Raw genomic sequence first — 24,610 nt, 5'->3', positions numbered from 1 at the left:
TAAGAAAGAATACCCCTAAAAATCTCAAAAACACAAATCAAGCAATCACTTTAATTTGTTACTTTTTATAAAAGAAGAATGAATAAAGTTTTTTACCTGTTAGATGTCGATCACTTTAATCTGTTCCGATTCTGGTGCCAGTAGCAAACCCATATGAAAAAGAAAGGAAAGGTATGAGCTTTTTACCTTATCTGTATTTTAACCTAACTTTGAATGAAAAAGAAAAAATAAAAATTAATTTTAATTTAAAATAAGGATGTTTTAGTAATTTGATATATATCAATTAAAAATAAAAAATAAAGTTGAGGGATGGTTGTGGCCTTCCCACGTCCCCCCTCAGTTCCGCCACTGCTTGTTAGGTGTTCTCTCCCCGATTAAATGTTCTAACCACCACACGTATACATATTTACATTCACCATTTTATCCTTTTTAAGCTCTAATTTTTGTTTGACGGATGACTTTTATTTGATTTTTTATTTAATTTGTTTGCTCATTTTACCATGTTATTTCCCATTCAAAAAATTGCATCCTCATCCCCGTGATGTGTACTAAGTTCACCATTTTCATTTATTTTATTGTGTTAGTTGATTGTTAATTCAAAGATTACAATCAAAAAAAATTCAGAAAAAGAACAAAACAAAAACAGACACTCGATCCAACGTCGAGTATTTTTCCCAAATCAAATTCAAATTGAATGCAAAGTCGAGCATGACCCCCGCCATATCCAAATTATTTTCATAAGTAAACTTCAGACACTTGATCCAATGCCAATACGTCCTCATGTTTTTAAAAGCTTTTCATATTAAAAATGGAAGAACTGATTAGGTTTAGACTTTCTCTGTTTCGAATGTTAGGATACTGTTGTAGAGCTCCATGTTCAAACATTCGTCTTTCATATTAAAATAAAATAATTACCAGAATTATGTCATTTCTCTTATAGAAGAAAAATATTGATTGGGTATCGACTTTCTCTTCCCCGATTATTTGGACACTACAGTAAAGCTCCATGTCTGAATAATTATCTTCCGTTAATGAACTTTGACCTAATTTTCCACACATTTTCATAACTAACTTTTGGATGAAAAGAGAGTGATTGGGCTTAGGCCTCTTCCTTTTCGGACATTCGAGTACTGCAGTAGAGCTCCCTGCTTGGATGTATATCTCCACTTAAAATCAAATCAACCAATCAAATTAAATGCAAAGTCGAGCATGACCCCCGCCACATCCAAATTATTTTCATAAGTAAACTTCAAACACTTGATCCAATGCCAAGACGTCCTCATGTTTTTAAAAGCTTTTCATATTAAAAATGGAAGAACTGATTAGGTTTAGACTTTGTTTGTTTCAAATGTTAGGATACTGTTGTAGAGCTCCATGTTCAAACATTCGTCTTTCATATTAAAATAAAATAATTACCAGAATTATATCATTTCTCTTATAGAAGAAAAATATTGATTGGGTATCGACTTTCTCTTCCCCGATTATTTGGACACTACAGTAAAGCTCCCTGTCTGAATAATTGTCTTCCGTTAATGAACTTTGACCTAAATTGCCACAAATTTTCATAACTAACTTTTGGATGAAAAGAGAGTGATTAGGCTTAGGCCTCTTCCTTTTCGGACATTCGAGTACTGCAGTAGAGCTCCCTGCTTGGATGTATATCTCCACTTAAAATCAAATCAACCAATTAAACTTGTTTTCTGCCCTTGTGCGACCCCAAAACTATTTTTAGAAAAGAGTATAAACATTCATTTTGATGTGAAACAAACAAAGACTTCAACCTCCAAGAGAGAGCAGCAAGTAAAGGTTTAATCGCTCAAATGTGATTCAAGCACCACTCTCTTTAAAAGCAATTCATCTCGTAGTTCTCTTTGAGCAGAACTATGTATGCCTTGAGTTCTTCATAGCACCTGAAGATACGTAGGAGCAGGATTGCAAAATCTTGCCAGACACATTAATATTAAAAAACCCTTAAGTTTTTCCTTTTTTTATTTCTCTTTCCTCACTCAATAAGTAGAAGTTCACAAATGGTATCACGCTAACACTCTAACATGAAACTAACTAAATGGATCTCATCGAGTACGATGGATGTGAGGGGTGCTAATACCTTCCCCTTGCATAACAGACTCCCAAACCCGATTTAGTTGCGACGACCATTTCTTTTTGTTTTTTCGTGGGTTTTATCGACATTTTCCCTTTCCCTCTTTGGGAATAAATAAATTTTGGTGGCGACTCTATTTTGCTGGGGATAAATGATCATATTCTTAAGTGAGTCTATCCTAGTCTAGTTTATGCCTTTATTATCTGTATTTCCATTTGTAGTATAACATTGTTATATGGTATCATTAGAGCTTTTTGGACTATTGGCATTTGTGTAAGGAAAATCTTTATACCCGAGCTATGAGAAAAAATAAGTTAGTATGGTGGTTGCGTAGTATTGACCTGTGAGACATCGGACTCGTTAGGTTGATGCGAGAACCACACTCAGATGAGATCCCTTGAAAGTATTATTGTCTTACGATTAGTCATTCTGACGGTGATACTTTCAACCTCGATCTATAATTCTGAGGACCTTTTATAGAAACCTGAACCAATGGCTTTTAGGACCGATGGTTTTTTAGTGTTGACCTACGAGACTTAGGACTCGTTAGGTTGATACAAAGACCTTGCTCAAAATAGATCCTTTTGAGGATATTATTGTCTTATGATCAATCGTTTTGACGATAATATCTTTAGATGGGATCCATGACTCTGGGAACCGTGTCTATAACCATGGAGTCAATGGTTGTGTAGTGTTGACCTATGAGACTTAGGACTCGTTGGGTTGATACGAAAACCTCACCTAGAGTAGATCCTTTTGAGGATGTTATTGTCTTACGATTAGTCGTTCTGATAATAATATTCTCGAATAAGGTTCATGACTCTAGAAACCTTTTAAACCCTAGAGCCTACCCGTGGTAGATTTCCTTTCCTTGGAACTTTTCCTCCATGAAACGATTAATCAGAATGTTTAATGATCACATACTCAATTGTGCATACATAAACATGAGAATTTCATTGTCATCACATACTTAACATGAACATAAAAAGTTATCACATCTGTATGCATCAAACATCCATATGCACATATTTAAAAAAAATTGACAAAAACTCATTCTACCTTCAGTTCATAACCAGCTAGCTGATTACCCGACACTCGCTCAAACCTGAAGCATGTCTCAAAAAGCTATGGACGAACTACAACAAGGTCAAGATTTGTTAAGATATGAGGTCTATCGGTTGAAAAGTCAAATAAGCTTGGTCATTGATATCCTGCAAGCTTTGTTAGGGAAAGAAGGCAACCATGCACCATCTACTGCAACATCATTGGTTACTTCTCTACGTCTATCTGGTGTCATCATTGATCAAAGGCAACCACGGGCAGGAAATTTTCCAGTCCAAGACTCTCTTCTTAAATGCCATTCTCAATCCTTGCTCCCAAGTTTTCCTCGCCAACAACCATTACCTATTCCCCAACCAAATCATGGAATCAGGTTCTGAACCAGAAGCAGAATCTAATCAAAACTCAAGTTGATCCAGAAAGAAAGCGCCCAGACGTGGAATTGATACTTGTTACATACAACCAGTTGATACCTCATTTGATTCGAAGTGGTATGGTAGTACCCATATTTTTGCCACCAATGCCTACGCCACACAAGCCATGGTACGAAGAGAATTCTAAGTGTGAGTTTCATGATGGTTCAGAAGGACATAACACTGAGAATTGTATAGACTTTCAAAAGTTAGTGCAAGAATTAATTAATGACAAGGTTTTGACTATGATAATACTTCAGTCTCTTCCACTGGGAATGAAGAGGACATAATTTTGGAACCTTGTGAAACTGGCAAAAAAATGTACACCATTCTTCCTAAAGAAGCATTGGATGAATATTTTCATTTTTATTCAGGAGTCATTGAAGATTTCAAAATTTGATTTCCCTTTACTGACTTCGAATCTGACCTTCTTAAAATTTTAAATATAACTCCCTCATAATTACGCCCTAACGGTTGGGGTTCTATTAAAGCTTTTGATATTGTTTGTGACACGATAGACATAGTGTCGACATTAGGTATATTCTTCTCATTCTTTGAGTTAAAGGGTGCTGAGAAAAGAGGTTGGGTTTCCCTTAGCATAATTTCAGGAAAGAGTTTTCTGCAAGCTTATACTACTAACTATAAAGGTTTTAAAGATAAATTCCTTCGATTTAAAAGTGGGACAAGATGTCCCCAAGTTATATATGATTTAGACGGGAACCATCGCTTTCTGATTTACTGGTCGGACAACCCTTTACATGTTTCTATTTTTGACTACGACAAATTAAATGATCTGGAAATTCTATCTTTGGCCATCTTGGATGATTTCCGAGTAGTGAAAGTTAAATATATTTTACAGATGATTGATGAACCCGAACAAATTACTAAATTTTTGGGTAATCGTCCATATGTTATTTTTTATTTTAATATAATCTTCATTAATCATCCTTTTTGTTGATCCTGACTTTTATTTTAGCCTAAATGACAAGCTTGAAACTCTCCGAACAGAGGAAATTGATGGTCGAGGCAAGAGCAAGGTGTGGGGACCTATCTGCTTCCAAGAGTTACCTTTCAGGCATTCAGACCCGATCCCTCAAACTAAAGAAGATGGACATTTCTAAAATGGCCCACATCACGTCGGAACCCCAGTCAATACCTATCTTGCTTCTGAGGAACCAAAACCTACCTCTCCTAAGAAAATGAAAACCTTGATGAGTGATGATGCCAATTAAGCAGACTTCACGATTACTACTCTTATGCAAGATTCATGTAGTAGTCATCAAGCCAAACCCTCTTCTGAGTTTAAGTTTTGGTCTAACAAATTTGACAGGTTGAGTTTCCTTTATGATCACCTAAATGCATCAGAGGATGTTGAAAAGGTAAAGTTTATTGCTGCCCAACAATTGACCCAAAACCTTGGAGTATAGTTGATGAGGTGTGTCGTCATGACTAGGGTTTATTTGAAGTTGGTAATGCACATGAGCATAACGAGATTCCTCTTAACAAAGAGTTGACTAAGTTAAGGGATGATTTGAAAACCTGGACGGATCAAGTAGAGGATTTGAAAAAACAAATCTCTGAGATGAAGAGACGGAAGAAGTTGTCAACATCTCAATTATTGGAAATGATTACGAAGAATGAAACCATGGTAAATGGGTGCTCAAAACTGGAAGCAGATAACATTATCCTTACTCAAGAAGTAAAGAAATCTCATAACCTCAATGAGACTTTGAAGAAATCCCTTCAAGATGCACACGTGTACTTACTTTCCGCCGGTGACGAGGCTTTTGAGAGGGCCAAAGCCCAATATCTATGCATCACACCAGATTTAGATGTGTCGAAGATGGATTTCTTTAAGACAGTGGTGGATAGGCAACTAGTCGATATGGATGATGCTTCGCCTAAAGCAGAAGGTTTGAAGGACATGAGGATGGATAATCCAACATAAGAAGCTCGGAGAACGGGCAAGAAATTTGAGTTTATTTTTAAGATTTTTTGTTGGCCATCAATGGTGATGTGCACCTTGTATCTTCTCTGAATACTTTGATTTCCTGCTGAACAATTAGGCCTTTTAAAGGTTTTGTAATGACGTTTATTTTTATTGTTTTTATGTGTATTCCCTATGGCTTGACTTATTATTACTTGAATTGTGAATTTGGGGTCGACCTTCCAGGCCAGTGCAGTTACCTTATCCCCGTCCACAAAGTCTGGGAGGCTAAGATAAGTCTGCGGAAAATTGATTGCATCATTATACTTCACAAGTGTGCTGGCATTCAGACCCATTCGGGTCTGACATACATATGTTCTTACTAAGCATGACTCAGTTGCAGCCGATGTGTCGGAAGCCCCGAGTTATTTGGATTTTTCTTAGGTTGTTGGTTTTGTTCTTACATATCTTGGTCGAAGCCGATTATGCCAGAGGCTTCAAGTGCGCTTGGACTTTAGTTAGGCCAGAGGTTTCATTAAACATTACCCGACTTAAGTCGATTATGCCAGAAGCTTCAAGTGCGCTTGAACTTTAGATAGGCCAGATTTTTCATTAAATGTTACCCGACTGAAGTCGACTATGGCTTCAAGTGCGCTTGAACTTTAGTTAGGCCAGAGGTTTCATTAAACGTTACCCAGTTGAAGCCGATTATTCCAGAGGCTTCAAGTGTGCTTGGACTTTTTCCTGGATCACATCCTAGGATTTTATTTACAAAGGTGTTTGTCTCAACTATGGGTGCCTCATTAAAAAATCTTTTTCTTGGAAGGGAAAAGAGTGCATCCCCACAACTTTTATTCACTACATTTATTACATAGTTTAACTGATATAAAATTTAAGACTAGTTACATTCCAAGTTATGGGTATTTCAACTCCCTCAAAGCTCTTTAACTTGTAAGCCCATATGTTTAACCTCTGACGAACACGGTAGGGTCCCTCCCAATTCGGAGCCAAATTTCCTTTCTTCGTGGGGTCAAATACTTTTTTCACCACTAAGTCACCCTTATGAAATCCCCTCTGCCTTATTTTGATATTGAACCTATGAGAAATTCTCTGTTTAGCTGCAAATTCTCTGAAGTGAGCCATTTCCCTTACTTCATCCAACAAATCCGATGAAAAGTCTAAGCCTTTTGAGTTGGTGCTTTTATTAAAATCCAAACGCCTCCATATTAGTGTGTTGATTTCAACTGGTATAATCACATCCACACTGTAAAACATTCTGAATGAAGTTTCCCAGGTAGTTGAATGCGGCGTCGTATGGTAAGACCATAAAATTTCATGCAGGTACTCGGCCTACAATCCTTTGGCTTCATCCAGCTTTTTCTTCATTCCTGACAAAATGATTTTATTTGTTGCTTTCGCTTGACTGTTTGCTTGAGGATGCTCTACCGAGATTAGATTTTGTATTCCCATGTCTTTGAAAAATTCAACAAATGAGGTACCGAATTGAGCATTATTATCAGATACAATAACTTCGGGCAGAACAAAGCGAAAAATTATATTACGCCATTAAAATTGGCATACCCTTTCTGTTGTGATGTGTGATATGGCTTCTTCCTCCACCCATTTGGTGAAATAATGAACAACAACTATTAAGAATTTTAACTGTCTGGATGCCACAGGGAATGAACCCAAGATATCTGCCCCCCAATGATAAAATGGCCATGGTGAGAACATTGAGTGTAATGCTTCTGCGGATAAATGAATAATAGGAGAAAACATCTTACACTTTTCGCACCTGCTTACAAACTTCACACAATCTTGCAACATGCTTGGACAATAGTATCCTGCTCGTAGTATCTTTCCGTACAATACTCTTCCTTCGATGTGACTGTCACAGACTCCTTCATGTACCTCCTTCATGAAAAAAATCGTGTCTTCCTTCGAGATGCACCTCAACATAAAATTCGCTCTACCCATCTTATAAAGGTGATCGGCCACAATGAGGTATCTCGCGGATATTCTTCTAATATGTTTGGCTTCTCTTTCCACTTCAGGTAGTTCATTCTAAATTAAAGACCGAATGATAGGTGCCATCCAGCCCCGAACTTCATTGGTTGTCATGACTTCCTTTATTTCAGTACTTGGTGTCTCCAGAGTTTCTTGAATTACTATCTTATTTAAACCACCGCTTTTGGTGCTTGTTAATCAGTCCAAGAGGTCAGCTTTGGTGTTCTCCCCCTAGGGATATGACTTATCTCGGACTCTTCGAATGCTTGTGACATCTTGGTAGCTTTCTGCAGATATTTGATTGACGTCGAATCTTTTGTCTTAAATTCTCATTTAACTTGACTGGAAACAAACTGGGAGTCAGTCTGCACGAGTAAATGCGTCACTCCGACCTCTTTTGCCAACTTCATTCCTGCAATTAAGGCTCCATATTTTGTCTGGTTATTGCTATCCTGAAAATTAAAACACAAAGAGTATTCAAGCATTAAATCTCTTGATTCTTCGAGCACTATATCGGACCCGCTTCCTTTGAGTTTATAGTACCCATCAACATATAAAGTGCATTTGCACGGAGATTCTTCTGAAACCGGAGCACTTAATTCATTCAAGAAATCGGCGAGTATCTGAGATTTGATGCAACTCTGAGGCGTAAATTTTACATCATATTCCGACAACTCCACCGCCCAAGCAACCATTCTTCCCGCCAAATTTGACTTTTTTAAAACTTGTTTAATAGGATAATTAGTCTTGACGCCAATGTGGTTTCCTTGAAAGTAGTACATCAATTTTTGGGTTGTGATCACCACTACCAAAGCAAGACGTTCAATCTTCTGGTAATGTATTTTTTCCCCTTCAGCACCTTTATTGACGAAGTATACTGGTTTTTCCACCTTACCATTTTTCTGAACCAATATCGAACTCATATCTTTTTCTGATACTGCTAAGTATAGGATAAGCGGTTGATTATCCCTAGGTCATACCAAGATAAGGGGTGCGGATAAGAAACACTTTACCTCTTTAAAAGTTATGTCGCATTCTTACATGCACTGGAATTTCGTTGATTTCCTTACCGAGGAGAAGAAGTGGATTGACTTATCCCCTACACAAGATCAAAAAACGAGATAATCCGACGAAGCCCCTGTTAACTGTTGTACCTTTTTCACTGTCGAAGGACTCCTCATGTTAATAATTTCTTGATACTTATCCGGGTTCACTTCTAAACTTGATGCTTATCCGGGTTCACTTCTAAACCTCGACTGGTTAATATAAATCTTAAGAACTTCCCTGCTTGTAATCCAAACGTACATTTGTCTAGATTCAGCCTCATATCATAGCCCTAGATTTATGCGAATGTTTCTTCCAGGTCCATGACATGCTTCCGATCATCTGGGGTTTTTACCACCATATCATCCACGTACACCTCCAAGTTATGTCCTATCTGGGAGGAAAGCACCATGTCCATCAGCCTCTGGTAGGTAGCCCTTGCATTTTTCAGCCCAAAAGGCATCACCTCATAATATTAATTATTCTTGTTGGTCATAAATGTCGTTTATGGGCGTATAAAGGATTCATTCGAATTTGGTTATATCTCGAATAAGCATCCAAAAAACTAAGAAGTCGAAAATCGGAACCCCCGTCGATGAGCCAATCAATGTGAGGGAGCAGGTATGAATCTTTTGGACACACTTTATTCAAGTTGGTGAAGTCTACACACATTTTCCATTCTCCTGACTTCTTCTTCACCATAATTATGTTAGCTAACCAATTCGGGTACCTGATCTCTTTAATGAAGTCAGCCTTCATAAGCTTTCTGACTTCGTTTTCCACAACCTTTCTCTTTTCTTTTCCTTCCTTCCGCTTCCTCTGTGATATAGGCTTGACGGTGGGATCCTGTAGCGGTGCATTCGTGACCATCGAGTTATGGATAAACCTGACGTCAATAAAACCAGAGTCGCCACCGCACTTTTATTATTTTCAAAGGAAAGGGGAAAAGTACGAACAAAACCCAAAGATAAGAAGTTTTCAAATCAAAACTAATAAAATGTCAGAGATTACAGGTAAGGGGGTTGGTTACACAGAGGAAAGGTATTAGCATCCAAAGTGTCCTAGGTACTCCTAGGGATCCCTTTTTTGTATGCAAGTGTTTTAGTTGAAAATGATGTTTGATAAAAATGAAATGGAGGGATGAGAAAAGAAATCATTTATTACATTTTTGTGTTTGACAAGACATTCGGTCTTATGCCTACGTACCAACATAAAAATGAGGGATCAAAACCCCGTAGTTTGTGGTAAAAATTTCAAAGAGTATGTGGATTGGTTTTAACAAAAGTTTAAAGATCTTTTGTTATCAATGGGAGAATATTCAACCAAACATCCACTGATAATGAGTGATTTACAACATTTAAGAGGGATGGCTCCAACTTGGATTCAATCAACAAGTATGCCACTGACCCCTAATAAATAGAAAGACTTGCCGTCAAATATATCATGGAATGGGAGAATTATATCTCAACCAAAGATAACTAAAATCTAAACACTATCTTTTGCAAAATTTTAAAGAAAAAGGCACAAAATGGCCAAAGAATTAAATGAGGTTGTTAGTTCTTTTTGTCTTTTAAAATTAAAGTCAATATAACTAAGTTTATTCACAAGTTTGATTAAGAAAATATTTTGAAAATCAATGGCATAAGGCCAAAGTTTCTACTCATTTAAAACATGTCTAAGTTGAAAACACAAACAAAGAAAGTTTTTAAAAGGACGGAGATATTTAGAAATTTAATAAGAAGAGGAGGAGATGAAGGGACTACCCTAGACAAAAATTAAAAGTTAAGAGTTGAAAAGATCTGACCAATGGGAAGCAATCCACAAGAGAAGAATGTCAGATAGAAACCCATTTACTTTGGACTATTGAGCAAGCAACAAGCATAAGCAACGTCCAAGCAATTAAAAATGGAGACCAAGGCATCAAATAAAGATAGTCATAATGTCCAAGCAAGCATTCCAAAAGCAGGGAGTCTTCAAATGTATCAGATGACATATTCCTTGTGGCAAACTCAGAGAAACAATCATCAGACAACAACAATAATAACAGTATAACAATTTAAGCATAGAGACAAAGTAACAGATGAACCAAGGGAACTCTCAAGGTTTGTCTCAGATGAATGGCATTGGCCAAGATAACTCAGTCTCAAATAATGGCATTGACCAAGTCCTTCAAATCATGAGAATGTTGCCTACTTCTAAGTCCAAAAGTTCAGATCAAGTCAAGGGCAGAGGTCCAACAGTCCACCGACATATTTTCTTTTAGGGTTTTTGTTGTTATTAAGAATTTTAAGGTCCTAAGACCATAAATAGAACAAAATCACAAGCACACAATATATACAATCACAGAGATATGGCTAAAGTGAGCAAAGTGGAGATGACTGAAACATAAACATCTTGCATGAAATGTAAATGGAAATGAATGATAAAGGTGCTAAAACTTAAATTGCATTAAGTAAATGGCATAAAAGTAAATTAATAGTAAAGATAAGTTAGTCAAATGTTAGTGAAGAATTCATTTGTTTAAGTCATTCTTTGGAGAACACTCAACCATTCATTCACGAGTAGGAAGACATGAACCAACACATCATCTGTGAGAAGGGCTCCAACTTGGATAAATCAACAAGTATGCCACTAGCTCTCACAAATGGAAAAAAGGTTAAGTCTTCATACAATGTCATGAAGAATGGGAGACTTACAATCTCACTTACAAGAATGATATGCGTTTTGGGAAATATTTAGCTTTATGTTAAGCAATCATAATTGGAATTATGTAGAAGTCACAACTATCTGAGGTCGGGCAATAAAAATAGTGGTGTTAATGCATGTAAGAGACATGGTACAAAGAACCAAGCTCCTAAAATATACCACACAGAAAAATAAAATGGGAGGGACATATCTCAACCAAGCTCATGTTGATTCATCTGACACAAGGTCATTGATGAATCAACTAGCATTTTGACTTGTACAAAAATCATTGGTCAATGATGGATTGGGGAAGAAGAGGGATGAAGATGAAGAGGGAAGGGGAAATAGAAACCCAAATTGATCATATGAGGAATTTCATCTGATCAATACTATCCATTCATTTTGAGGGATGAAATGTACATTTCATCAACCCCTTAAACTAAATAGTATTGATCAAATGGAGGTTCAAATCAACCATGATAAAGGCCAAACAGAAGATGAAACATCACAAGGTCAATCAAATGGCTCAACAATATTTTTTAAATATTTAAACAATTAAAAATCAATTTGAAAATGAATTAAAATGCATTTTTCAAAAGGAAAAACCTCAAATTCCTTCAAATCACCAAATAAATTGCCAATGGGTTTATCCTAGGTCAAACAAGGTCAAAGGACCTTAGACAAAAAAATTGGGAATTTTTGGAAAGTCAAAAGTATTTAAAAATATTTAAAAACAAGTCAAAAAAATCATTTAATTCACAAAAATATCAAAATTAATCCAAAAATTGATTTTAATTCAACATATGGAAGAGAAAAATATTTAAAGATTTTTGGTGAAAGTCCCATATTTTTTGGATTAAAAATGAAATTTATATGAATTAAACAAGATAAGATAATTAAAAATAAAATCATAATTTAAAATCAAAATAGAAAAAATAAGGGTCATCAGATCTCTCTCATTAATTGAGGTGGCAAATCTGATGGCCACGCGTGTGGTGTCCACCATGCACCAAGTCAAACGCATTGGAGCAAAAGTAATTCAAACCAATGGTCGTGATTAGAACATTGGACCAAGATCAGATGGATGGAATGAAGTCAACACACCACTGGAGCTAGGGCTCCGACCATCTTCTCTAGTGGACCTCATCGGACTGGTCCACAACCAAAGTTCACCAAAATTTGAGATTTATATACTAATTTAAAGGAAAGATGATGGAGAGCACGAATCTGACCTCTAAATTTCCCAATTCTCACTATATAGAGAGATATGTGGAATTGAAAAACGAGGTGTATGAAATGAGTTGCTTCAATTTGACCTCAAAGCAACTCAATCTTGTTGCCTACATTGGTAGGGCTTTAGACAACCAAAGATTAAGAGAAATGATGGAGAATTGAGGGAGAATCGAAGAAGGAAAAAATCTGGAAAATCACCTTCTATTTGCGGTAATGGAGCTCAATCTCTCTTCCAATTTGCTTGAGTTTGTTTCTACCAACTTGCAAGAAGTGAATTGGATGCAAAAATGGCTTGAACCCTTGAAGTTTCAAATCCAAAACAGAAGTGGAAAGGAAACTCGATTTTAAGTGAAATCCTCAAGGTTGTTTTATCAATAGAGGGTGGGAGTGTTGCAAATCAAAGCTTGGGCAAAAGGGTCCATGATTCTGAGCAGAAGGAGATGTATTTATAGGCTTGCAAGTTGCTTTCCACACACTTTTAAATTTTGGCCAAAAATAGTAACATGGTGTGCATGGTTGCATGGGCATGCAACAAGGCCCAAAAATGATGTGATCCAATCCACAAATCATGTGCAAATGATGTTGAAGTCTTAACGTGAAGCCATGCATTGTTAATTGAAAATTGGTCATGAAAGTTTTCAAATGGGGTCATGCATTACACCCATGTGCAAGTCACTCAAAAATAATCCAAATGCCCTGATCTTGGATGTTTTGGAAAGCTAACATGAAGGGGAATAACTTTTATGTTGAAAATTTATCCATTTGTAGCTTGGATGATGATTAATTTTGAGGTGGAAGGTAGAAGAATCAAACATAGTTGAAAATTTTCTAAGTTAAAAGTCAAATGACAACTTTTTCCACATTGAATAACTTTTGCTATGAGCTTCAAATGAAATTGGTTCCTTCTTCAAAGTTGTATATATTTTAACCCTATTCAATTTGGTCACAAGTTTGACACAATTTGAATTTTGCATGAGGGAGTTATGGATTTTAGAAGTTGAGGAAAATTGCTTGTTCAATGATGATGGCCCAAAATGACCTATAATGTTTCCTCTTAGTACATGCCCTTGCAAGTTAAATTTGAACTTTATAAAAGAAGAAAAGTTGTATAATACATCTTTAAATTGATCATTACCCTTGGATGGCCTTCGTATCATAAAAATTTAGCAAGTTATGGTTCTTGGAAGTTGACCTTCTATCTAGGGCACAAACAAAATGACCTATAATCTTTCACCATAAAAAATGACTTTTCAAACCAAACTAGCTCTTAATGACAACATGAAAGTTGTTTGGAATGTAATAAAGAGTAACTTTGATCTTGGAATAATTTTCACATGACAAAAATTGTAGGAGATAGGGTCTAGGAACCCTAGATTTGACTAGTTGACTTCTCTGGTCAACCTCTTTGAACCAACTTGCAAACTTAAAGTTATTTTTCTCTTTGGAGATCATGGAGAATCATATATGCTTGAGATGAAGTATAACATAGTATCCCTTAAGATCCTTGACCAATTGTTAAAGAAACTTGTTGAGGAAGTCACACAAGATACCCAGATGAATTATGGCCTCCAAGGCAAACAAGCTTCAAACTCTTGATGAATTTTTTACCAAAATGATAAATAAAGAACATGGGGATCCATATATGATGCTTATAACCAATGTGAAGCTTTCCTTGATTGATCTATTGCACTGAGGGTCTCAAACCCTAGATGTGAGCTTGATAGGGCACAGATGGATGCACACACTACCTACAAAAGAAATGAAACTACACTAGACATATTTTTGGAATTTTGGTTAGTAAACAAACAAAAACAAAGTATGATACAATCAAATATGCTTGGTGATCTCTCCCAATACAAACCCAATGAATGAGGGGTCAGGAGGATACCAAGGTGTGATCCTAAAGCCAATGCAAATGATAAGATAGCATGAGGGATCTTAGGGTTAACATTGGGGTCTTACAGATCCAGTGCTAGGTGGTGACAAACCACGCTGGGATTAATGTCGGTCATACCCGGCGGCTTCCACGCGAATAAATCCATGTTCTTCCTTAAAATTTGGACGATTTCATCTTCCTCCTCTAGGGATAGGTTAGAGTCGATCTGAGTTGTTTGTGATGCTTGAGCATCAATTTGTATTGTATTTACATCCTCCATGGACGTGAGACTATCCTCTACCGAATATTCCCTCTGGTCAATTCAATAGAGTTCACTTTCACTTGAACGTTTTTGACTGACTCATCAGCGAAAAGACTTTTCTTCTTTAGCTTCAGACTATTTTTATAACACTTTCTTGTTATCTCTTAATCCCTTTTTATTATTCCTATTCGACCATCTTTCAGGGGGTATTTCAATGTGAGGTACAAAGTAGAAAATGTTGCCTCCAAAGCATTGAAAGAAGGTTTGCCTATAATGATATTAAAGGGAGAGGCGGTGTTGACAATTAAGTACTTCACTAGAACGCTTTTTCACTTTCTCCATTACCAAAAGTAGTTATCATGGGTAAGTGTCCCAACACATATGTTGGTTCTCCCGAGAATCCAACCAGCGAACTTGTAAAGGGCAACAATTCGGTAACATCAAAGTTCATTTCCTTGAATGCTTCCCAATATATAACATCAGCCGAGCTTCTCGGGTCGACCAAAACGTGTTTTACGTCCCAGTTTTGGATTTGTACTTTGATTACCATTGGGTCGTCCTCGTGAGTGATCACTCCTTCGGCATCTTTTTTAGAGAAGGTGGTGGTAGTCTGATGATTTGTTCCTTCCGAAGGCGTCCTCTGTCTGATATGCATCACTGTCTAGGTATATCTTTTTCTCGCCGAACTTGTTTCTCCTCCTCCGGCAAATCCTTCGGCAATAGTATTTGATGAATGATGGGTCATGTGCTTGTGCTTAAGTGAGGCAAAAGCCCTTATGATTGTCATTTGATTGCTGACGACAGTAATATGCTCTTGTAGTTAAAGTGTTAGCGTTTCGATGATGATTTTGTGTAGTCTGAGCAAGTTTTACCGAGGCCCCACGGTGGGCGTCAAATGTTGTTGCTAAAAAACACTAAAAGGTTGACTTTCTTGTCTTAGTTCAAGTAGAGACTAAAATGAATGGTTGAAGTGTATATTATGTAAAATACTCGTGTCTTGTCCCTCTATCCTCTGAATATCCTCCTATTTATAGGTCTTCTTCTCCCCTTGCCTGACTTTTCATATCCTTCATTAATTCTCCTTTTAATAACGTCTATCGCCCCTTATAATTGTTCTTTAATGGTTGCCTCTTCAATAATTATAACTCATTGTCATAATATATTATATTGTAACTGCCCTCTTATGACTCTTCAAATGATATTCTAACTTTGTCATCGAATCTGACTTGTACTATTTAAACCATCCTCGGTATATGAGAAGTCGGTTATGCCCCGCTTACTCGAATTGCCTAACCGGGTTTCGAGTAATAGATAACATCTTTGTTATTCGATTTGTTAACCCTACCATACTCAACTATCATACCAACTCGATCTCAAAGAACTCACATGCTCAAGATAGGCTTCGCCGATCTCACACCTCGATTGGTCAACTAATTTTCCGGGATATACACTATGATCTGATAAATTGAAGAGGTTTTGAATCGATGGATCGAATAGAGAATGTGAGATTGTGGAAAATGCATGAATCAGAAGTCGATTCCCACATACGGCGCAACTCTTCCATTACAGAACTAGAATTGGTGGTTTCGAAGAACAACGGTGGATATGAACTCCCAATGTGGAGGATGAGATGGTGACCTGCAAGATTGGCACTCCAACGCCTAAGTCAGTATCTGAAGGAGAAAATGAATGAAATTTGAATTTGAAAGTGTATATCTGAATTCTTAGAGCATGTCCTTTATATAATTGTATGGTTATAGTAATTTCTTATTTGTTAGGTGTGTGATGCAAGGGGCGCTAGATGTATCTTGGATTTGGATATGGATCATTTGTACTCTTTCATATGATAGTTCTCATGCGTCGCGAGAAATCCAGATGAATCGTAACTCCCTTTGAGTGGTCAGTCGATGGTTGTTTCGGTCAGTCCAAAACACCATTATTCAAGATCAATATTGATGTTACATTGTTGAGTATCAGTGTCTCTAATAATCGATGATAATGGACGTGTTCAGTTCACCAACATGCAACTACAAAACGATGATGATATGATAATCATATGTTTAATACGTGGTTAGTATCACTCCTTGGGGCATATTGACTTAAATGATACACTATTCAAAAAAAATTATGTTATATGTTCAAGTTTGATTCGGTACAAGATATTTAATGAGATCGTATGTGCATGATTAAGTCTGATGAAGAAGTAACTAGTATTTCTTATTTATAATTATTTCTTATTTATAATTGTGTTTGTATATAATTTATTTTTTAATTATTCACAACTTATTGTTAGTGTTTGAGATATAAAATGTTGAATTTCATATGATTTAATGGATCGTTTCAATTCATTATATTTGTTTATGGATTCAAGAATTTTGAATATTTAAATCCATAAGATTCAAAAGGACACTCTGAATTCTAGAATTTGAATAACATTATTGTAAATTTCAGGAGTTTTTGAAAGGTTTTAAGAGATGAAAAAAGAAAAACTCAACTATTTAAATGCATGTTTGCAATTTGAGTCGGTTTGTGGATTTTTATTCCCCTCTAATTGTCTATTTAAGAGAATCTATTAGGGAGAAACAGTCAGACCAACCTAATATTAGTTAGTGCAAACAAATTAAGTTTTAAGATAATTTTATGTTATGATGAGAATAAAACACTAATTTAAAGTTTAATTTAAACACCAACAAAACAAAGGTGTCTCTAATATAAGCACCTGAATAGTTTCCGAATATTATTCAACTATGATTTCTTTATCTTTTAGTACCTACAAACTCACACAAAAATATACAATTAAAAACCAAACTACTATTTCAGAAAAGCCCAAACCCGGCCCATTCAACATCACCCACGGGTTGTGGCGACGACGCAACAGAAGACGAGACCGTTGAAGGCCTGAACGGGGATAGTGACTTAGTCGACGACAAAGACCACCGACCAATCGTATCCAACTCCGATGTATAATCGTGTTCGACCACTCTCTTCGGAACCGTCTTCTTGCTCCGTAAACGCTTCAGGAAAGGTGAGAAGAAACAGCCAGAAGAGGTCACTATCTCAGGCTGGGAAAGGAGCGGCCGCTGAAATCTCCATCTATCAGAGCGGGCCTTAGAATTTGACCGGAAGGACCGTGTTCGGGGCTCCACCGGAGATAGCTTGTAGGATCCGATTAACGGCGGTGGTTTGAGCTTGAATGAGGGAGATTCCGGGTTGTGAGGATGGTGGGGAATGGGGAGTCCGGGTTTGATTTCCCATTTGAATGGAACTGCTCCTGGCTTCTTGAAAGAATCATCTTCCATCACAACCATAGTTTTCAATTTGATTTTTATTATTCTAAAACTAAAGGTTCTATAAATAATAGAGTGAGTGATGTATCAAATATTAATAGGGTGACACTGATAACAAGCGATGAGTTCCGGTGCTGGCGGCAATTTTGTGGGGCCACACTCGATGATTTGAGTAACTGAATTTGTTTATGATTTTTTTCTCTTGTATTTTTCTTGGCCAATTTTGTTTTGTTGTCTTATTTGCTTATTTTCCATGTGACTAAGCTTAAATATTTTAGACTTTTTGGTATCAATCAAATTTCAATATTCAAACATGAATTGAGAATTTAGTGTATATGGACGGTCACGGACCTACTCTTTAAGCTACATTCTTGTCAGTATTTGAATGAAATAAACAATAACATATGAATGAGTTACTCTCCTACATCAGTGGGCGTAATTTCGTTTATTTCTAGTCTCAATTTTTGTCTTTAATGATCCCAAAACTTCCCATTCAAGAGTGCTATACATATTTGAGACTTGATGGATCACGTGTAATCATTTTGGTGGGGGAGCTATTGGTGTTTAGGATACAAGATGTGCTACTCGTATTTGAAAACGCTACTCGGCAATAGCTGAAATTAATTTAATCGCTTTTTATGAGTACTGCTTATTTACTATTTGACGATCAATGAGTTATAACAGTATTACATTACCAAGCAAGATTAATGCTAATCAAATAAACTTCGGCGTGCTTATTATTATTGTCTCAACTCTGACCCTACCAGCAACATATAAGCTTGTTAAAAAAGTGAAACAGATTTTCATGTTTCAGGAATAGTACACAAGCATTTTGTATTTGTATTAAGGAAGCAAAAAGGAACAGTAACATAAATTCAAACAGCTGTATCATATGAATAGAGGAATATCAATTAAGGATATGTTTTTAAAAAAATTAATGCACTTGAGGAGGTTCTTATACAGGGCCTGTTTGTTTTGGTTTTTTTTTTTAAATGATTTTTTATAGTGTAATAGATTTTGATGTAAAAAAAATTTAGAAAGAAACTTTTCATAAAAATTTTAAATAAAAATTTAGTTTGAATAATTATTTTTAAAATGTTATTTTAAATATTTCAATCATTTTATAAAAAAATTGGATATCAAAATTTTAAAAAAACATTTCATTTTGAAGCTAGACTTTTTTGAAAAACTATAATTTTGACTATAATTTGATCTTTAATAATGTAAATTTATATCATAATATATCAAAATTAGTTTTTTAATTTATAAAAAATAAATTTGAAAAAACTTATAAAATTTTAAAAAATATTGTTGTAAAATCCATTTTTTTAAATATAAAAAAAATCCATTTTTTAAAACTAAAACAAACTGGCCCATAAAGAGACGATAATAAAAATCAAGAGGGTCTTAAAATTAATAAGAGAGGTAGTATAAAAATACCTCTATTAGTTTATATTTTTTCCAAATTGTACACTGGTAAGTTATTATATCATCAAAATGCAAAATGAAATGAATTGCAGCTAATGTTAAAAATTCAAATTTTTCCACCACTTCTGTTCTAGAATTGATGCGAGAAAGTGGTTGAAAAGGAAAGAGTGTATATATATAATCAATTTTAAGAAATAATTCATTCTAAATTAATCTTCGCCACCATGAATCAAACATGGACTAACTGCTTCAAATATTTTGATGCAAAAACAGTACAATTGTTCCGTTATATATTCACTTCCTTCGGTAGTACTATAATACTTGCTCGATACAAGACCAGTTACTGAGCATAACTACCCTGGATGAAATCTTTGAAATTGAATTCTACACAAATAGTCACAATGGCTTCCAACATACTGACTATCTAATAGTTAACCCTAGTAAGCAAATCCTTCTGGCATGTTACATAAAGCCTGTATTGTAATGCTAACAACACCAAGAAGCTGCAGGTATTCATCAGCACCATCAACTAGGCACTGCAATTCCACAAGAAATAAGTAAGAACTGAACCCAACTTGGGCATAGTTAAAAAAAACAAATTCCAAACATTAGTTACTTATAATCTCAATAATTAATTTTCAATTTCTCATTTAATGCTGATTTTTCCCATTAAGTCTCTGTTCAATTTCTTCAAAAAAAATTCAATATGCTTTGAAACTTGCTTTCTTCCTAAATCTTGACTATTTCACTCTTATATCTCAGATTCATTCTTAACTTCCCTCATTGTAGATTTTAAATTCGAATTCTTTCTATCTATATAATTTTAACTTCTTTTACTCAATCCATAACTTTTATATTTTACATGAATTAATTATGCATACATCTCTAACTATTTGTAATAATTTACTTTTATCTATTTGAAGTTAAAAACCATATGCAGAAACAAGAGAAGGAAAAACAGTTGAGGTTAGTGTAGATATTAATTCCTTAAGGGTCATAAGTAACCTTATCTGCTTCACCCAGCTTCTTGGATATTCTGGCCTTCTGTTCATCAGATATGTCATTTTCTTCAACAATAGCCTCAAACAACTGAAGGAAAAAGAATCAGTTACTTTGTGAAAGACTTAACTGGGTAAGTACAGTTATCAACAAAAGAACTTCCCACTGAAAATGGCAAAACAAGACCTGAGTTAGCATCTGAGAGACAGGATACCCCTCTGCAATGAAATTGTTGACTTCCTTGTTGGCTAAATCAAAATTACCACTTTTGCATGCTTTAAGAAGTGCCTCAACAACTTCTGCCGGAACAATCTGAAAGATACAGATTAAAGATATACAGGATAAGCAGGAAGGGAGAAAAATATAGGTTTTCCCACACAACCAATCAAATTTGCAAGACGGTAAACAGCAAGAATATATACCACAAAGGAAGCATAAGGTAATAGACAACATCCAATGTTTCATTAAGTGACATACAGGCTGCAAATTTTGTGAACTTCATGTCATGGCACAACACTATAACAGTGAAATAACTGTTGATCCATGTTTTTCATATATAAAAACCAGGAAAGAAATTATTTACAATAAAAATAAGACAAACAGGCAACTCATGCCCTTTGTCCTACAGCCAATAATTATACCAAGAATAATGCTAGCACAAACTCTTTTGACACATTTTTTAACACACTCTTGGATTGGTTAAAATTCACATGGATCCCACCAAATTTTTATGGGACCCAAATGATTTATGGGGACCCGTGTGAAATTTAACTAATCAAAGAGAGTGTGTTGCTAGCACTCCTTTTATGCCAATCATTAAATCTGAGTATTGCGTGCATCATCATACAAGCAAACAGCATTCATAATAATTGAGTATAAACAACTTCAAAATGCATATATTGCTTTTTTAAAATAGAACAGAACAAGCCACATGAGTTAGTGTGACAACCTACCCCAGAAACAGAAATCAGGTCCTTCGAAGAGATGGAAGATCCAAATAAACGAGCAGCGGACTGTAACATTAATCCCGCATTAGTTAAAATGACAAGTAAAAATGCTATATATGAATGCACTCTACAAAAGCTTGGCCAGTGTTTTTGTTCTAGAAGTAATAGGTCGGCACAAATTTAGTAAAGGTAAATCAAATCATTAAAAAAAACATGAACAAACTCTTTAATCTCACTAAGACTGCCTTGATTTAACTAGGTGATGGCAATATTCGTTTCAAGTTTCAACCATAATTCATATGAGAATTCCGCCTATGCCAACAAATTAGTTTTGGACATAAGGTGAAAGCAATTAGATATTTCTTTAATACTTTCTAAAAGAAGAAGCAGGTTTAAGTGCCTGTATTACAGATCTATTGTACTAAATATTAACAGAAAAGGCGGCTATTAAGGCAGAAATAGCAAGAATCCCATACTGTCTGGATGTGAACCTAGAAACCACTCTGCTAAGCCCAATATGTGGGAATTCTCCAATTACCCATCCTTCAGTTGAATTTCATTTTCAAGTCAGCATTAGAAAAGCACAAAAATTTAAAGCATACACTCCTACAATTGGCTCCCCCATTCATAGCAAATATAAATTTTCCACTGAAACAAATTTCCATTTGCTTTAATTTTTGAGCCAGCATTCAAAAACAAAAACAATGAGAACATACTTGGCTACAATTAAACAAATGTTAACCAAAAAATTATTTCAAGGTAATTTTACCATACATAAAAATTTCATTAATTTCCTAATAAGTAACACACTGTTAACACGGTTGATAGTTAGTAGTTAGTTTGCCAGAGTTAAGTAGAGCATGTCAGAAGCATAGCCATATAAAAGATGCACACATATTAGAAAAACAACCGTGTTATAATATCAATAAAATAGAAGTAACATAACTTACATGTCTGAAGACAAACTATATTAATAAGGAAATGTGCTCACCTGCAAGTATGTTATAGCCCGGCGAAGATCTCCTTGAGAAATGGTACTTAGGGTTGAAAGACCCTACGGAAGAAAAGATACTTAAAACAACTCGCTATAATGTCAACAAAACCATTACAGACAAAGGATCAAAACCATTAAAAATAACAAAGTCGATGTATAAGCTCTAAGGCTCTTACCTCAGCATCAAGGTAGATTCCTTCTTCTTTGCAGATGTATAATATTCGGCTGCTCATGATTTCTTCTGTCAGTGGCTTGAACCTGAATTTGGCACACCTTGAAGCAAGTGGTTCTATAATCCTACAAAAATTGACAACCTTGTATAAAACCAATGTGTCACCTATCCTCAAAAAAGCACGGACAAGAACAATAAGATAAAAAGACTATACAATGTATTGTTTTAGCTTTATACCTTTCCTTGGTTACTGATCATGATATTTGTGCTTACATTTTAATATTCTTGCCAACATAAGAAAAATAAAGTATGCAATAGAGAAACTAGTACATAGATTTAATTTATTTAAACAATGACAAAGAAGTACTACAAAAACCATAACTGATGAAGATAGTGTTAATCATGATTCCATAGTACTTCAATAAAGATGTGAAATTGAAAATGACTAACTTCATAGAAGACTATGTACCTGCTAATGTAGTTGCATATAAAAAAGAACCTTGTAACTTTAGAGTAAGTTTCCATCGTACGCCTCAGCGCATTCTGTATCCAAATTATAGATTGCATAAAACCATTACAAATTGTAGATTGCACTAAACAACCTAATTCAAGGATGAAAAACATAGTAAACATACCTGAGCATCTTCTGTCATTGAATCCGCCTCATCAAGAACAATTATCTTATACGGCGGACAAGGATAACCACTGAAACATCACAAACCCAAAACAGATACAAATCTCATAAGCAGAGAACGAAGTAAAGAAAAACAACACTCTTTCAAAAGAATATTAGATTTCACATACTTCTTCCGCTGATTGGTACCGACAGCCACAGCTGCAAAATCCTTGATCTTAGTCCGAACAACATTAATACCACGATCATCACTAGCATTTAGTTCCAAAACCCTAGATTTATAAAGCTCAGGCCTATATAACATAATTTTCACAAATTAGTGAGCAAAATTGTTTATTATCTATGAATTCAAAGTCACAACACAATAAAAAGATACCCGAAAAGCTGGTGAGCGATGGCGAGGGCGGTGGTGGTTTTTCCGGTGCCGGGAGGACCATAGAAGAGCATGTGGGGGCAACTACCGGTTTCGAGGGTGTTGGTGAGAACTCGAACTACTTCTTCTTGGTGAGCAACGTCTTTCACTTGCTTTGGGCGACTGATACAAAATTGGAGAGAAATCAGATAAGCGAAAAACAGAAATTAGGTTAACAAAAATGAAACTGAATTGAAGATGATGTTGTTAGTTACTATTTCTCGACCCATGGTTGAGTGCTTTGGATGATTGGCGCCATCTTGATTCTTCTGTTCAGAGTCACGCGCACACACACTCTTCTGCTATACTACTAGCTGGTGGTGTTTGTATAGGGCACCACCATTTTCCCGCTTTGTTTGCCATGCAACGCAGCGTTTAACATCAATGGCGATGAATTTTTATTTTTTTTCATCATCTTAATGGGCTGGACTAATACGATTAAGTTCAATAAAATTGGGGTTGATATTTGTATACGTTTTAAGTGTTAAAACACCCCGTCTCACTTTGTCTTACTTTTTTTTCTTTGCCTCAAAATACACTTAACTAAAGTTAACTTTTTGAAACACTTTTTCATCCTTATTGAATAGAAGTATCATAACATTTTATTCATGTTACTTCATATAAAAGTTGTTAGATAATTAATTGATAATCCTGGATAATCTTCGAAGAATCGTGTTCGTTCACTTTCCGAACAAAGTATTTCGACCCTATTTATGCCTGGGTTCACGAAATCTTTGTGGGGATAATTCTTGAAGAAAGAATGTTTCTGGCAAAAGAAAGATTCTGGAACGTAGAATGGTTTTTTTGTGTAACCCTAAACCGAGGCCAGATTTCCCCCTTTTATAGGAGAACGAAAACTGAAAACGAAAAGTCATACCTTTTCAAGAAAAACGGTAATAACGGTTGGGAAGGTTCAAACGTTCAAAAGTCATACCTTTTCAAGAAAAACGGTAATAACGGCTTCGCCCCTTGGAACCCAGTTTTCAATTACTTGCAGTCAATTACACGTTGGCTCTACGAGCGTGCACTCCGCACTACTCCTAACTCGTTTCCAAGCTTTAACGCATAATTGCATCGGCCCAGAGTAAATCTCATTACTACTAAAATCATGGGTGATACTAAAATCACCA

The 24,610-nt window shown here is 35.6% G+C and overlaps 2 protein-coding genes across 2 annotated transcripts; both read right to left on the bottom strand.

Moving 5' to 3' along the window:
* Positions 1 to 17,262: 17,262 nt before the first annotated feature.
* On the bottom strand, positions 17,263 to 18,010 carry LOC127082792 (uncharacterized). Its single transcript, XM_051023027.1, has one exon. It carries the CDS (start codon positions 17,913 to 17,915, stop codon positions 17,424 to 17,426), a length of 492 nt encoding a protein of 163 aa, XP_050878984.1. The 5' UTR covers positions 17,916 to 18,010; the 3' UTR covers positions 17,263 to 17,423.
* A 1,548-nt stretch (positions 18,011 to 19,558) lies between these two features.
* LOC127082791 (replication factor C subunit 2) lies at positions 19,559 to 23,861 on the bottom strand. Its single transcript, XM_051023026.1, has 11 exons — positions 23,696 to 23,861; positions 23,445 to 23,603; positions 23,239 to 23,361; positions 23,070 to 23,139; positions 22,904 to 22,977; positions 22,439 to 22,559; positions 22,260 to 22,322; positions 21,275 to 21,334; positions 20,508 to 20,633; positions 20,328 to 20,411; positions 19,559 to 19,858 (listed from the first exon to the last, which is right to left on the bottom strand). Exons 1-11 carry the CDS (start codon positions 23,737 to 23,739, stop codon positions 19,760 to 19,762), a joined length of 1,023 nt encoding a protein of 340 aa, XP_050878983.1. The 5' UTR covers positions 23,740 to 23,861; the 3' UTR covers positions 19,559 to 19,759.
* Between the last annotated feature and the right edge of the window lie 749 nt (positions 23,862 to 24,610).

Source organism: Lathyrus oleraceus, chromosome 5, assembly GCF_024323335.1.
Source record: "Lathyrus oleraceus cultivar Zhongwan6 chromosome 5, CAAS_Psat_ZW6_1.0, whole genome shotgun sequence".
Classification (NCBI taxonomy): Eukaryota; Viridiplantae; Streptophyta; class Magnoliopsida; order Fabales; family Fabaceae; genus Lathyrus; species Lathyrus oleraceus.
Note: the sequence above shows the minus strand (reverse complement) of the source record. Positions and strands in the feature narration are given on the sequence as shown.